Source organism: Gekko japonicus, unplaced genomic scaffold (assembly GCF_001447785.1).
Source record: "Gekko japonicus isolate JY-2015 unplaced genomic scaffold, Gekko_japonicus_V1.1 scaffold1862, whole genome shotgun sequence".
NCBI lineage: Eukaryota > Metazoa > Chordata > Lepidosauria > Squamata > Gekkonidae > Gekko > Gekko japonicus.
Genome location: NW_015159769.1, coordinates 1 through 14118, shown reverse-complemented (window position 1 = coordinate 14118; position 14118 = coordinate 1). Strand labels below are relative to the sequence as shown.

At 45.7% G+C, this 14118-nt stretch overlaps 1 protein-coding gene across 1 annotated transcript in view; it reads right to left on the bottom strand.

Moving 5' to 3' along the window:
• The window catches only part of KIF26A (kinesin family member 26A), a gene marked incomplete at its 5' end in the record, with an annotated part of 111863 nt that extends 107084 nt beyond the window's left edge, over window positions 1-4779 (bottom strand). Inside the window, one exon of the mRNA XM_015406555.1 lies at window positions 4613-4779. Coding sequence (XP_015262041.1) covers window positions 4613-4779 — 167 coding nt within the window. The remainder of the gene's footprint in view (window positions 1-4612) is intronic.
• Window positions 4780-14118: the final 9339 nt, after the last annotated feature.

Sequence of the window (14118 nt, the reverse complement as noted above, 5' to 3'; positions counted from 1 at the left end):
CCCCCCCACCCAATCCCTACACAACATGAGAAGCATTCAAGGTTCTTTGCAAACAACCAATCCCCCTACCCACCCACCCCGGAGACACACAATAAATAGCCGGGAAACAGTTTATCAGAACAAATGGAAGCCTCGGAGCTTTGGAAGGGAAAACACATTAGTCATTTAGTGCTTGTGCTAATATTGCAATGCCTTTCTTGCCATTTCATTAGAGGCGCACGCCGCTCCGATACCCTAATCATATGCTCAGTCACTGCTCAATCAGCATCCCGAGTCCCGACAAGCTGTCCTATCAAGCCTACAGCTGATAAGGTGCCTGCTCTCCCAGTCACCTCAATTATTGACTGTATTTTATGGTCAATCTAATGGCCAAACGCGTATCAGCAAACCATCAGGTGCCTGTAATAGGAAAGTGACCCTCCGTTTATGTGTACCATTACTGTTCATTAGTGAATAATTAGATTCTTTAATTCGCAACTCGTAGGCATGCAAAAATATGAGTGAGCATCCCCGACTTTAGAAATTGCCTACTAAAAGCTTCCTTTGAAGATAAAACATCCAAACACAGCTCTGGGCATTTGAATGCTGTGGGGCAGACCACATGCTGAGTGAATGATGGACTCAGAGCTTTTGCGGTATCCCTAGGAAGATTTTTAATCTCCGAAACTGTGAAAGAGTTTTCAAACAGAAAATACGCCAATTGTTTTGCCTTTCTGTAACTAAAGATGAAATGTTGTTTCTTTCTTTAAACACACATGAAGCTGCATTATACTGAATTGAGGCAGTGGTCCAATGAGGTCAGTATTGTCTGCTCTTAATGGCAGTGGCTTTCCAAGGCCTCAAGCTGAGGTCTTGCACATCACCTACCATCTGATCTGCTTAACTGGAGCGGCCAGGGATTGAACCTGGGGCCTTCTACATGCCAAGCAGATGCTTTGTCACTGCCCAGTGAACAGGAACGGGCATGGCAGCGAGGCTCCCAAATTATATTCCAGAGTATGAGCCATGTTAGTCTGTTGCAGTGAAAACAAAAAAAGGACTCTTGAGGCACTTCAATGACAAACTGATTCAAGTCAGGCATACTTTTCATGGACTATTTCAACAGCCCACAAAGCTAACATAGGGTGTGTGTGTGTGTGTGTGTGTGTGTGTGTGTCTGTGGTCAAAGAAGAAGGGGACAGCAAAGGATGAGATGATTAGACAGTGTTATCGATGCAACGAACACAAAATTAAGCAACTTCCAGAGCATGACGGAAGACAGTAGGGCCTGGCATGATGTGGTCCATGGGGTCGCAAAGAGTCAGACTCGACTGTGCGACTGAACAACAACACACACACACACATGACCACAGAGACATACACATTCCCTTTAAAAAGGTCTCTTTAACCACAGACACACATATGTACGCATATCAGCCAAATGAGAACTTACTTCATGAATCTAATAAAACAGACTCCCGTCTAGAAAGCTTATGTCACAATAAATCTCCCTGGTTTTTGTATGTTGTGTTATGTAATGTATGGATTGTAACACATGAAAGAACGTTATGTTGTGTTGTGTTACGTATTGTATGGACTGTAACGTATAAAAGAACAAAAATAAATTTAAAAAATAAAAATAAATCTTCTAGGCTTGAAGGTTCCTGTCTTTTAATTCCATATCACATTGTATGTATGGGGGTATGGACATGTTTATTTAAGAAAAAGCCTCTCTCATAGCTACGAGCCAAGGGCTGTCCCCCTACACAGTTCAAAACAATATGTACAACCAATCTGGTTACAGGTAAAAATTAAGGTTCCAAAGGAAGGGAGGCAGGGAGTGCAAAAAAATCTGACTTGTAAAAAGGGCCACTAATTTGGCGGTTAAAATCCACCAAACAATAGAATAAATATATAAACATAAGGGGGGGGGGAGAGAGAGAGACCGGGTGGCATACTGGATTTCCATAGAAACTCAACACAGTATCCGGCACTGCATTAGAGTACTGAAGAATGTGGTGAGGGAGGGAAATTGCGCCAGAGCAGAGAAGTGGGAAATGACAGAAGGAAATACAGTTTACGAGTCCTGACTGCCCCCCCTTCCTTATATGTAAAAACTTTATCTCACTCTCTCAATATTCCATCACACAGTGAAGTTACCAATACTTACAACACAGCTATAACTATAATAACTGTAAAAGACTGATGTCACCAAGGATAGGCTTAACCCCCATCCCACTAGGGTCTTGTTAGGCTTCCCAAACTGCCTAGGCCCAGCAGGGGATTCCCCAGACCCCATCTCCTGCCCTTGAGATATTGGGGAGTGGGGGGGGGATGACTTCCAGGGTGACGATCTAGGAATTTCCCACAAACCTCTATGATCTTTACCAAAGAGATGAGGGGACATTTCTAGACCATCACCCGGAAATAACCTCACATCCTCTCCAAAGTCCACGTTCCCCAGGCACCACCCCCCAAAATCTCCTGGCAGTGTTGGGAACTCAAGATCTTCTATCTTAGTTAGGGTTGCCAGCTATTGTGGGGAGCAATGTTCCCTCTAAGCTGTGGAGTCTTGTGAGCAAAAATTCTCCTTTGTGAGCTACTGGCATTAAAGATGTGAGCGAGCGATTTGGCTACTGCATAAATTCATTTGCTCTGGAGCCATCCTTCCTGAGCGGAGACAAAAATGTGTGAGCCGGAGGCTAAAAAACTGTGAGCTAGCTCACACTAACTCAGCTTAGAGGGAACACTGGTGGGGAGAGGGGCAGAGAAGGAAATGGTTCTGCACCATTGGTAAAACCATAGAGTTTTGTCCAAACCCTAGAGCATTGCACCAGATTCATGCTGGCAACATGATGTTACTTCCGGGTATTTGCAAAAAGTGATATCACGGCAGGGGTCGTTTCGTAGAAAAAGAGCTAGGGGAACTCATTAGCATAACTCATTAGCATATGTCACACCCCCTGACATCAGGGGCCCGGCGGTGGACCTGCAAGGCCGGCAGGAGTGCAAGGAAGCCCCGCCAAGGCCCTCCCTGGCTCCAGGCAGGCAGGGGTGGGGAGAGGCGGGGAGGAAGCAACTTACCCTCCCTCTTCTCCTGCCTCCTCCTGGCTGAATGAGGGCCGGAAGCGGGGCGGCTGGAAGCAGGGGGCGGGGCTTCATCATGTGCCCCGCCCCCCGCGTTCCCCCCCCCCGAAAAGCCCTCTCTGCCACGGGACCATTTTTTAAACAAAATTCCTCCTCCCTGTTCTCAGCAGGCCAGCAGGCAAGGACAGGAGACCTGGTCTTCTTAATCTAAGTTAACGATTGCCATCTGCTTTTATAAAGACATGGGAAGTGCTCTACTCGGTGGGATTCTGTTGCAATAAGGGCAAACACTCAGAGCTCACTGGCAGGGCTCTGGGGGCTGGGAAGGTTTTGTACACAAAGCATAAAGAGATACACTGAATACCCTTGCGCGGCAACTTTTTTTTCCCTCAAGCCAGACAATGGCACCTAGAGCAGTGCTGTCCACAATTAAAAATAATTTGTATGCACGTCACCTAGGGCTTCATTACGCAAAACGCAGAGTTGTAAATGCGCCCAGGAATCCATTAAGAGAGAGAATATTACTCAAAAGATCTTTTGGAACCAAGCGTTTTACAGCATATTACCAGATACCTCATCCATCACAATGTAAACAAAGAGGCCTGGCTCAACTTCCACAACCATCTTGACTGCATGATAAGCACTTAAGGAAACTGTTTTTACTTAAGAGAATTTATGGGGCGCTTTGCTAGTCTCCGGAAAGTTCCCAGAGCAGCAAGCAAAGAAACAAAAACTTCCAGAATCAACTGAAACGAATTACAGTTACAAAAATAAGAGGCCGCAATACACATTTTTTTTGAAATGGGGGAAAAACAACAACCCCAGAGGTTTCAAAGCATTGGAGAACAAAAACTTGACTCTGAAAATAGGCCAGTGAAAAGCCTCCCCCCTGGTTACCATCCTCCAGGTGAGGTCTGGAGATCTCGCGGGATTACAACCGATCTCTGGACTACAGAGAACACCTATCTACTTATTATTTTTAATTTAAAACATTTATTTTACTTCTCCCTGAGAAAATGGCTGCTTTGGAAGGTGGACTCTACAGCATTATACCCTACCAAGGTTCCTCTCCTCCATAAACCCCACCCTCCCAGGCTTCACGCTCAAATCTTCAGGTATTTCCAAACCCGGAGTTGGCAAACCTAGCACCCACCTACTTAATCTCTGAAGCCACAGGAACTCTACCGAAGTCCTCTTGTACAGATCTCTGTGTTCAAGTAAATTCACAGAGCACATGGCATGCATCAAACATTTCTAGTCCCAAGTTGACTAGGGCTTTAAAGCCACAAAAACAGCACCTTCTCAATGAAAACATCTGCAGTTCTAACTCTGGTCCTCCAACACAGCCACACTCACAAAGAGTGACTTGAGCCAATGTCAACCAGCCAATATGGCGGGGTGGGTGGGTCCTGACCTCTGGTCTCCTCACGCCTAGTCAGGCACTCTTACCACTACACCACACCGACTCTCATTAAGACTGAGGGGGTTTTTTTTGGCTGCTTAGCATCCATTAACAATTGCGTAAATCATAAAAGATGAAAACTACCTTATGAAGAACGACGCCGCAGCTGAAGTACCTGCAGAGACGCCAGCAGGGGTCATCAAGCTCTGAGAGGCCAAAGAACTGCCAGTCCCATTCTGGTCGCAGTGGTTCTGTCCTGAGGCGACTTGAATGTTAGAACCTTCTTTTCCACACTCTGCTGTCGTTGCTTCCTGAGGAAAAACCAAAATTGAAAGCAGATGTTTATAAAATACACTCACTTTGGTGAAGGAATTACTGGGTTTTTTTATCGGTGTCTGTGACATGTTCCATCTAATTGGTTCCGACTTATGGAGACCCTATAAATTAATGACCTTCAAAACATCTATCATTAATAGCCTTGCTCAGGGTCTTGCGGACGGAGGGCCATGGCTGCCTTGATTAAGTCATGGTGGGTCTTCCTCTTTTCCCGCTCCCTTCAACTTTTCCTAACGTTACTGTCTTCTCCAGTGAGCCTTGTGTCTTCTCATGATGTGATCAACGTACGATAGCCTTGGTTTAGTCATTTTAGCTTCTAGGGAGAATTCAGGCTTGATTTAATCTAGAACCCACTTATATTTATTTGTTTGTTTGTTTATAAATTCAAGCCTGCCCTCCCCGCAACACGGGCTCAGGTCAGCTCACAGTCAGGCATAAGCCAACACATAAAACACATTAAAACCATTTAAAATCATTATTACAGTATAACAACATTATTATTAAGTGCTCTAGATGTTCCATCTTCTGCGGGGAGGTCCATGGTATCTGTAAAAGTCCAACAGCATAGTGTTTTTAGAGCCTATGGAACTGGGAAGAACTACAAACATGGTAGATGTTGCAGAATTTGGGGTTCAATGAGCCTGGGACTTTCTGTTTTTCTATGCTATGTAGGTTTTGCTAGAACTGACTTTGGTGTCTTGGTTCAGAAGTCCCATGAGCCTTAGCTCTTTTGCTGGCAGCCTAGGCATATAAACTAAAGCCTTGCCCTGTAGATGTACCTTTGTCTGAATTCACATTCCACAGCCTTCCAAGTGCCAGGCTCCAAAGCCTAAACATATCTGTCTAGGTCTTTTTGACATCGCAGTTAATAACATATATCTGGGCTAAAGGTCATACTAGCAAAGGCTCATCTTCTTAACTTAGGATGGGCTGGTATTTGGCAAGTTTGTTATATGTTTAAGTGACTCTTCCCTTGATTCCTATTGGCTGAAAAGAGAATAAAAAGAAGACTTGGAGCTTTGTTCCGGGATGTTTGGCCAACACCCCACCTAGGCTTGAGTGAGGTCTTGGTCCACAGTCCAGGAATTCCTTGTTCTTCCTGAAGTGTACACTATATCAGGTATTGGGGTTTTTCTATATGTTACTGGGTGTTGATATTGAGTATATGCTATTGAGTTTTACTTGTGTATGGTATTAGAGTTAATAAATACTTCTAGTTAAAGGCAACTGTTCTCTCTGTGTTTCTCTCCCTCTGGCGGCCTGTGTTCCCAAGCCAGACTCCACCCACCCAAAGAAAAGAACCCTAATGGGGTTGGGGATCCCCGGAAGAGGCCTGGACCCCTAAAATTCCCCTACAGTAGAGGATATGATTAAAAGGTGAAAATATTGTTTTTGGGAAGCGGGAGAACTGCACTTTAAGAAAGTAAACGAAACCCAACACGGACAAATATAAAGTAGTATCTAAAGTAGTATCAGGAATAGTATGGCTAAGTAGCAGCAGCAGTAGTAGCAGTGGTACTACCAGCAATAATTGTAATATTTTATTGGTAGTAGTAGAACCACTAGGTTGGATACCACACATCCATTTTGCTCTCGATGACACTTTCCTTCAGCATAAGGAGTCTTCCTGTGATACAAGAAGTTCTGGGAAAGTATGACTATTAGAGGAAAGTATCCATGGATTCCACCCACTGAGTGAGGTCAAAGGGCAAATGTGCCCAAGTTGAATCTGAGTGGATTTAGGCTGGATATCTAGGAGAGCTTCCTGAATATAAAAAGAAAACTGGGCAAGGGAATAGGCTTTCCAGGGAAGCCAGGGAAGGAGATAGGCCAGCCCTAGAGACAATGTCTATCAAAGGGAGGTTGCAACGTATATTAGATCAATAAGACTGGGATGGAACTGGGTGTCAGAGAAATGAGTATCAGTGACAACGAGTATCAAACAGCAATGAAAGGATAGGCACTCCTTCAGGAAATGCTACAGAAAACTACCAGAAGAGGTAGACATCCTCGTGAAAAGGACAGAGTCGAATGAAAGGTCATTCCAAGTACGTGTTCCTCAAAGACATGGGAGAGGATCGTATTGCCAATGGTAACCAAGAGATATGGCAAAGGATTTGGGTAGAAATGTTAGATGCTCAATCTTTGCTATGTTCAACCTGAGACATTGCAAAACTCCCAGGAATGGATATCAGAAAGACAATCAGAAATTTAGGACTGAACAGGAGGGGATATAAAAGTGAATTTGGGGGTCATTATCAGCAAATCTTGGGAGTCCTACCATTACAATCTGTCAGTTTAGGGGGCTTCATAGATCATTTAAAATCTATTATTCTGCTATATGGCTCCTTATCCCACCACATCTGCCAGCCAAGCAATTTCTTCTCCAAAATCAGGTCTCCCTGCCTTTCCTGGTCCCTTGTAATGAGCAATAAAAGGCAGGCGTGTCGGCAAAGGCCCTGCGCCGGACAAGGTTAAAACCATGACCAGAGGCAGACAACAGGAATAATACGGAGACCCTTTGTTATAGGTAATGCACTGTTAAACCGTCTGACAAGCATGAAAACATGGAAAACGATAAGCAGAACCCTTTTTGTTTTACGGCATTATCCGCAGGATGGCAGAACTGTTTATCTGCTTCAGTTATAACTGTCAGGAATTATTTCTCAGCCACGCATCATCTACAAGCCCTGTCCGTTTTAAGAGGAACTTAACCAAACAGGCACATTTGTAGCATCTTTCTGCATGAGTGGCCAGGAGAACCAAGGAAAAACATTGATTTCTTTTTAGGAAAAATAATAAATAAATAACCATCGTAAACCGTTGTACTCTGCATTGAATATGACCTGCGTTTCTCACAGAGTTTTGTTGGGCTTTCTCGGTTCTTCAAGAAGATAAACAGACACGAGGTTCTAAAAAAGAGTATTTTAGAAAGAAGTATCTGAAAGCATACCTTTATCTCTCTGTGTTGGCATCACGACCTAGCACACACATGAAATCTTAGGACATGATTAAAACCATGACCAGAGGCAGACAACAGGAATAATGGATCTGTCTGTTGCTGGACCTCCAGAGGAACTAGTTGGCCACTGTGTGAGACAGGATGCTGGACTAGATGGACCACAGGTTTGATCCAGCAGGCCTCTTCTTACGTTCTTATGGTACCACTAACGTATTAGCAACACGACTGTCAAAACCCATTGCTATCTGAAACCATGTGTGTGTGTGTGTCTGCGCGTGCGAGCATAAGAGAGAGGGGTACCTGATGAGGCTGTGACAGCAAGAGCAATGACAAATCTTGGGGCAACTTAAAGGCCCACATTTATTGTGAACTAGGTTTTGGAGAACTGGAACCAACAGATTTATTAAAACTGAAAGCGATCACCTGCCTCTGTCTCCTATTGATACTGTGATATAAAACTTACAGGTTGGACTAACACTAAGGAAGCCTGGGTCCAAATTTCCGCTTCCCATGAAATGTGCTTGGTGACTTTGGGCCAGTCAGTTGCGCTTCTGACCAAACAGGAATTTTTTGGAATCATTTTGAAGTATTGTATGGGTTTTCTTTCTTACTTTAAAGTAAGCTTGTTTACCACAGGAAATACCAAGGTGTGTGAGAGTGCATAAGTTCTGTCTCTCTGTGTCTCCTGTTGAAAGACTGTCTCCAGCCTAAGTGTAATATCTGGCTCAACATGGCATGGAGGTTTGGGTATACTTCGGTCCCTGCCACACGGGACAGCTGAAACGCGGCTAATCAGAGCCGCACCAAACTTGAGACGCCGCGGCGGGATCCCACGGATCCCCTCAGCCGCGGCGCATCGCTCCATCAGATGCCGGGGAGGAAGAGACGAGTGGGAGGGGGAGGCTCGAGCATGCACAGTACGGCAGGGGGCAGGGGATGCGCCGGCGAAAAGACGCGCCGGCGATCCCACGGCCGCATTTGCCGCGGCCCATTCAATTGAACCACCCAGGTAGGTGGTTATTCTTTGATGCGCGTTTCGGGCGGTTGGGACGGATCGGGGACGGCCACGGCACGATTGCCAGATGTTGCTGTGTGATTGCGCCCGTTTGATGCGGCCCCGATCCGTCCCTCTCCTGGCCCAAAACGCCTCATGTGAACAGGGCCTTCCTTGGGTATCCCAGACCCATGTCTAAATCCCTACTTTGTCATGAAGCTTGCTGGGTGACGAGAAGCCAGCCTACCACCTCACAGGATTCTTGTGCGAAAAACTGCAAGATACAAAGTGGACTAAATAATGTGTATAAACTCCTCAACCTATGTAATTTATTAAAAAAAATACAGGAATCTAGTATAAATCCAGATTATCTATACTCATTATAATATATTGTCCCAGTTTTAGGCAGTAATGGTACACATCCTTGCCCAAGCATGGCCTCGTGTTCACAGAAGACTGTGTGAAGATGGTAACTCGACAAGCCTTCTTGTTCTTCCCTCTAGCCTTCAAAAAGATACAGGGTCGGTAAGAATGAATCAGATACAGAATCCTGAGTGCAAGATCCACAGTCCTACCCTATTTAACTCCGGGCCGCACTCAGGTTGGGCTGTACTGGGCTTGTATTCCTATTTCTAGTCATTGTGCTACCAAACGAAGTGGATTTGTAACTGATCGTAGCCATGCTGGTGGAAAGTACCCTCAAGTCACAGCAGCTGTTAGAACCAGTTGTAAGATAACCTTCCACATGCAGATTTGATATCAAAAAGTGAGGGAAGCAAGTAAGAACCGGGGATGTACTGCTGGGGAAGGCTGATTCAGTTCTGTCTCCCACACACCTCTGTGCCATTCTCTATACCCATGGGAGGGGCCCTAGCTCAGTGGTAGAGTATCTAGGTCCCAGGTTCAATCACCAGCATCTCCAGATACAAAGATCGGGTACTGGGGGATGTGAAAGACCTCCGCCTGAGACCCTGAAAAGCCACTGCCAACTTGAGGAGACAATACTGACTTAGACTTCTGGTATCCTGTGTCCTGTGGCCCTTAGACCAAAGTGAAGTCCCAATGGCCTACACAAATGCCACAGAATGAAATGACTGTTTGGCAGTGCCTTTTTGAGATACCGAAAGAAGCCAAAAATAAGTTAATGTCACCGCCCATCGATGACAATTAAAGTTGATTAATCTGTCAATTAAATTCACTGACGCTATCACCTAGTCTGAACTGTATGTAGCATGGAACCAGATCTCTTCCCTCATCTACCTTCCTACCCCAACAGTTATGTCACCGAGAAGCCTCCAGGTGAGAAAACTAAAACTGATGCAGTACAAAACACACTTTCCAGGCAATTCAACCCCCTCCAACCCACTCCCCGCCACTAAAACGAGGTCTAAGTTCTAAACACCCAATTCTACAGCAAAATGCAGATAACAGAGCTATTGCTTGGCATTCTTTGATGTATGCAATCATAGCAAAAAAAGATTCCCTCAATCTAGAAAGTTGTATCTCACATGGAAAATTCTGAATACTCCTTTTACATTTTATGCAGTTCCATTTAGGGACTAATAAGATGAGATGTCCCTGTTCTTGCTTCTAAGGATGGAATTCAGACCCTCCAGCCAGTTTGGTGTAGTGGTAGGAGCACGGACTCTAATCTGGGAGAACTGGGTTTGATTCCCCATTCCTGGGTTTGATTCCCCACACCATTCAGCTGCTGGTGTGACCTTGAGTCAGTTACAAGTTCTTTCAGAGCTGTTCTCTCACGAGCAGTTCTCGAAAGAGCTCACAGGGTGTCTGTTGTGGGGAGGGGAAGGGAAAGGTGTTTGTAAGCCGCTCTGAAACTTCAAGTGAAGGGCGGGGTATAAATCCAATCTCTTCTGCTCTTCTCTCTTCTCTCTCAGCCCCACCTACCTCACAGGGGGGGTTCTCTGTTGTGGGGAGGGGAGAGGAAAGGAGATTGTAAGACAATCTGAGACTCCTTCAGCTTGTGAAGGGTAGGGTATAAATTCAATTTCTTCTTCTACTACCAATTCATTATTGGCAGTGTCAATCTAGAACTTCCTTTTGAGCACCACCCAACCACAAGAAGTCATTTACTGTCACGTGTGTATACAAATGCCCTGACCCAGATGACCCAGGCTAGGCCAATCTCGTCAGATCTCAGAAGCTAAGCAAGGACTGCCTGTTAGTACTTGGATGGGAGACCACCAAGGAAGTCCAGGGTTGAGACACAGAGGCAGGCAATGGCAAACCACCTCTGTTTATCTTGTGCCTTGAAAACCCTACAGGATCGCCATAAGTTGGCTATGACTTGACAGTACTTTCCACCACAATGGCTACCAACAGTTACAAATCCACTGTGTTTGGTAAGCACTATTTTAGGGAAGGACTGCTCAAATGCGGGGTCCGGGAATTCCTTTAAAATGCTTAATTAGATTAGATGCCGCAATACATATTTGTCACTGGGGTTAACGGCTTCGTGAATGATAATATACGGTGTTTCCACCATCTGAAATACTACCCTGACATTTCAAACTAATTAGTTAAAATAAATTTAGGCAAAGAGAGACAGTGTTGTAATGAAGCACAAATGCAATTAAATACTCCCCGGGATGCCACCAAACTTTAAATTTCGTGCTGCTGTAGATCATGTTTTATAACCATCTCCTATGGTGACACGCTGGAGTTTTCCTGGGGTTAGCTAGACATGCCGCTCTACATTCATACAAGACAGACAAACACAAGGAATCTTCTGAGATAAGGAGTGAAGAGCCAGTTCACACAACATCAGATATCCTGTCCACATATGCAGGGAATGAGGTGGCAGAAACTAGGGTGGCGGAATTGACACTTTAGGCTGCAGGTGTAGGATCATGGGGGACCACCTTTTGGAAGCTCTCCTTCTTGTTAAAAACTCCCTGCAAACAGGAAAACACAGCCTGGCAAGCAAAGATATAGAAACTTTCTGCATTGCAGTGGGATTCCCCCCCCACCCAGGATTATTTTTTTAAATTTGGAGGAACATTCCAAAGGAAGAATCCCCCTATTTGCAATCTTCAGTGGTGCTGTCCATTTCATCACCTGTGTGTGAGAACCAAGCCTGGCCCAGAGATATGACAGAATGAGGACTCTGTGTGTGCATATGCACATGTATGTGCGCAAAGTGCCATCAATTTGCAGTTGGCTTATGGCGACCTCACTGGCTGAGATCCCGGAGGAGGAAGAGGAGATTGGATTATACCCCGCCCTTCACTACCCAAAGGTGTCTCAGAGCAGCTTACAAACTCCTTCCCCTTCCCCTCCTCACAACAGACACCCTGTGAGGTAGGTGGGGCTGAGAGAGCTCTTGACAGAAACTGCTCTTTTTCAAGAACAGCTCTTATCAGAACTACACCTTGCCCAAGGTCATCCAGCAGGTGCAAGTGGAGGAGTGGGGAATCAAACCCTGGTTCTCCCAGATTACAGTCCGCACACTTAACCACTACACCAAACTGGCACTTAGAACAGAATCATAGAGTTGGGGCAATGCAGACCGTCTAGTCCAAACCCCTGCCCTGAGAGAACTGCTCTTTCAAGAACAGCTCTGAGAGAATAAGGCTTGCCCAAGGTCATCCAGCAGCTGCAAGTGGAGGAATGGGGAATCAAACCTGGTTCTCCCAGATTAGAGTCTGTGCACTTAACCACTACACCAAACTGGCTTGGTTTGTACTGAACATTACCACTAATGGACAGCTCTCCATCAGCTGAGTGGGTTTGCAAGGCAAGAAACAAACAGGGGTGGTTTTGCCACTGCCTGCCTCCGCACAGCAACCTTGGTCTTCGTTGGTGGTCTCCCATCCAAGCACTAACCAGGGCCCATCCTGTTTATCTTACAAAAACTGACAAGATCAGGTCAGCCTGGGCCATCCAGGTCAGGGCAGAATGGACTGCACCGCTTATGTGTATGCCTTGCCTTTCCCTTGGTTTATGGAGCCTCAAGATGGCTTCCCAACCGGCATAACACAAAATCACTTAAAAACGAAACAGCAAAGTCATGTAAAGGTAAAGGTTCCCTTGCTCGAAAGCCAGTCGAATCAGACTCTAGGGTTGCGGTGCTCATCTCCGTTTCAAAGCCAAAGAACCAGCGCTGTCCGAAGACGTTTCCGTGGTCATGTGGCCGGCATGACTAAACACCAAGGCACATGGAACGTTGTTACCTTCCCACCGAAGCGGTACCTATTTATCTACTTACAATGTCTTGCTTTCGAACTGCTAGGTTGGCAGGAGGTGGAACTAGAGACGGGAGCTCACTCCATCATGCGGCAACCCGGGTCTCGAACTGCTGAACTACCGACCTTCCACAGCCTGCAGTTCAGCATCTTAACCACTTGAGCCACTGCAGCTGCTAAAGTCATGTAAACCACCTAAAATAGTCACACGGCTAAAAGACTCTTCTAAATAGAATAGAATCAAAGAATCACAGAACTGGAAGGGGCCATACAGGCCATCTAGTCCAACCCCCTGTTCAATGCAGGATCAGCCTAGTACTACCCTGTAGCAGTTCCTAGAAACCACCATAGTAGATAGATGCCCAGCTACTCTCCTTTAGAAGGCCATTCCACAGGGATATTGACACAGGATATTGACACTTGTTTATTCCTTGTTGGGGTCCCAAAGGCTGGGGTTCCTGCTTAACACATCCACTTCTGGAAGGTTTTCCATCAACTGAGTGGAACTCTCTCACCAATCCCTTCCTGCTGTAATCCAAAATGTCCCCCAAAATGCTGTTCCTGGGGGAAAGGAGACCTCCCGCCCCCGAATAGCATTAGGATGGTTGGAGGTCTGCAGCAGGAGGGGGGAATCGACAAAAATCACTCCCCCTTCCGTTAGTGGGATTCTCGTGCGTGATCCAACAGGATTACCACTCTAGAAGAACTGCATCAGTTTCAAAGCAAGAGACGAAGGAGAGTGGGTTTTCAGAGGCTTCTTCCAGGGAAGCAGAAATGTACAGTTTAATAAAGCAGGTGGAAGATTATGGCCTAGCTACCCGAATTTAAACTTTAAAAGATTGCCACTACTATCTTCAGCACAAGAAACAAACCTGAAGGTAAAAGAATAGAAGAAGGACAACTGTGACTGCTTTGAGGAAACAAAGGCTGTGGTCACACTGGCGGCTTGGCGCGACATGGTGCAGCCTCTAATTGAACCAGCTGAAAGTGTTGTGGGGCATATCAGCCACACACCACACCCTGCTGCGGGTTAACCACGGAGACATTCTGTGGCAAAGCATCCACATTATTGCAGCGCCTCAGCCGCAGAGCATGCTGCCAAAAATTTTCAAAATTCATGCACCTGCACATGTGTCAGCAAGCTGCCATGGTG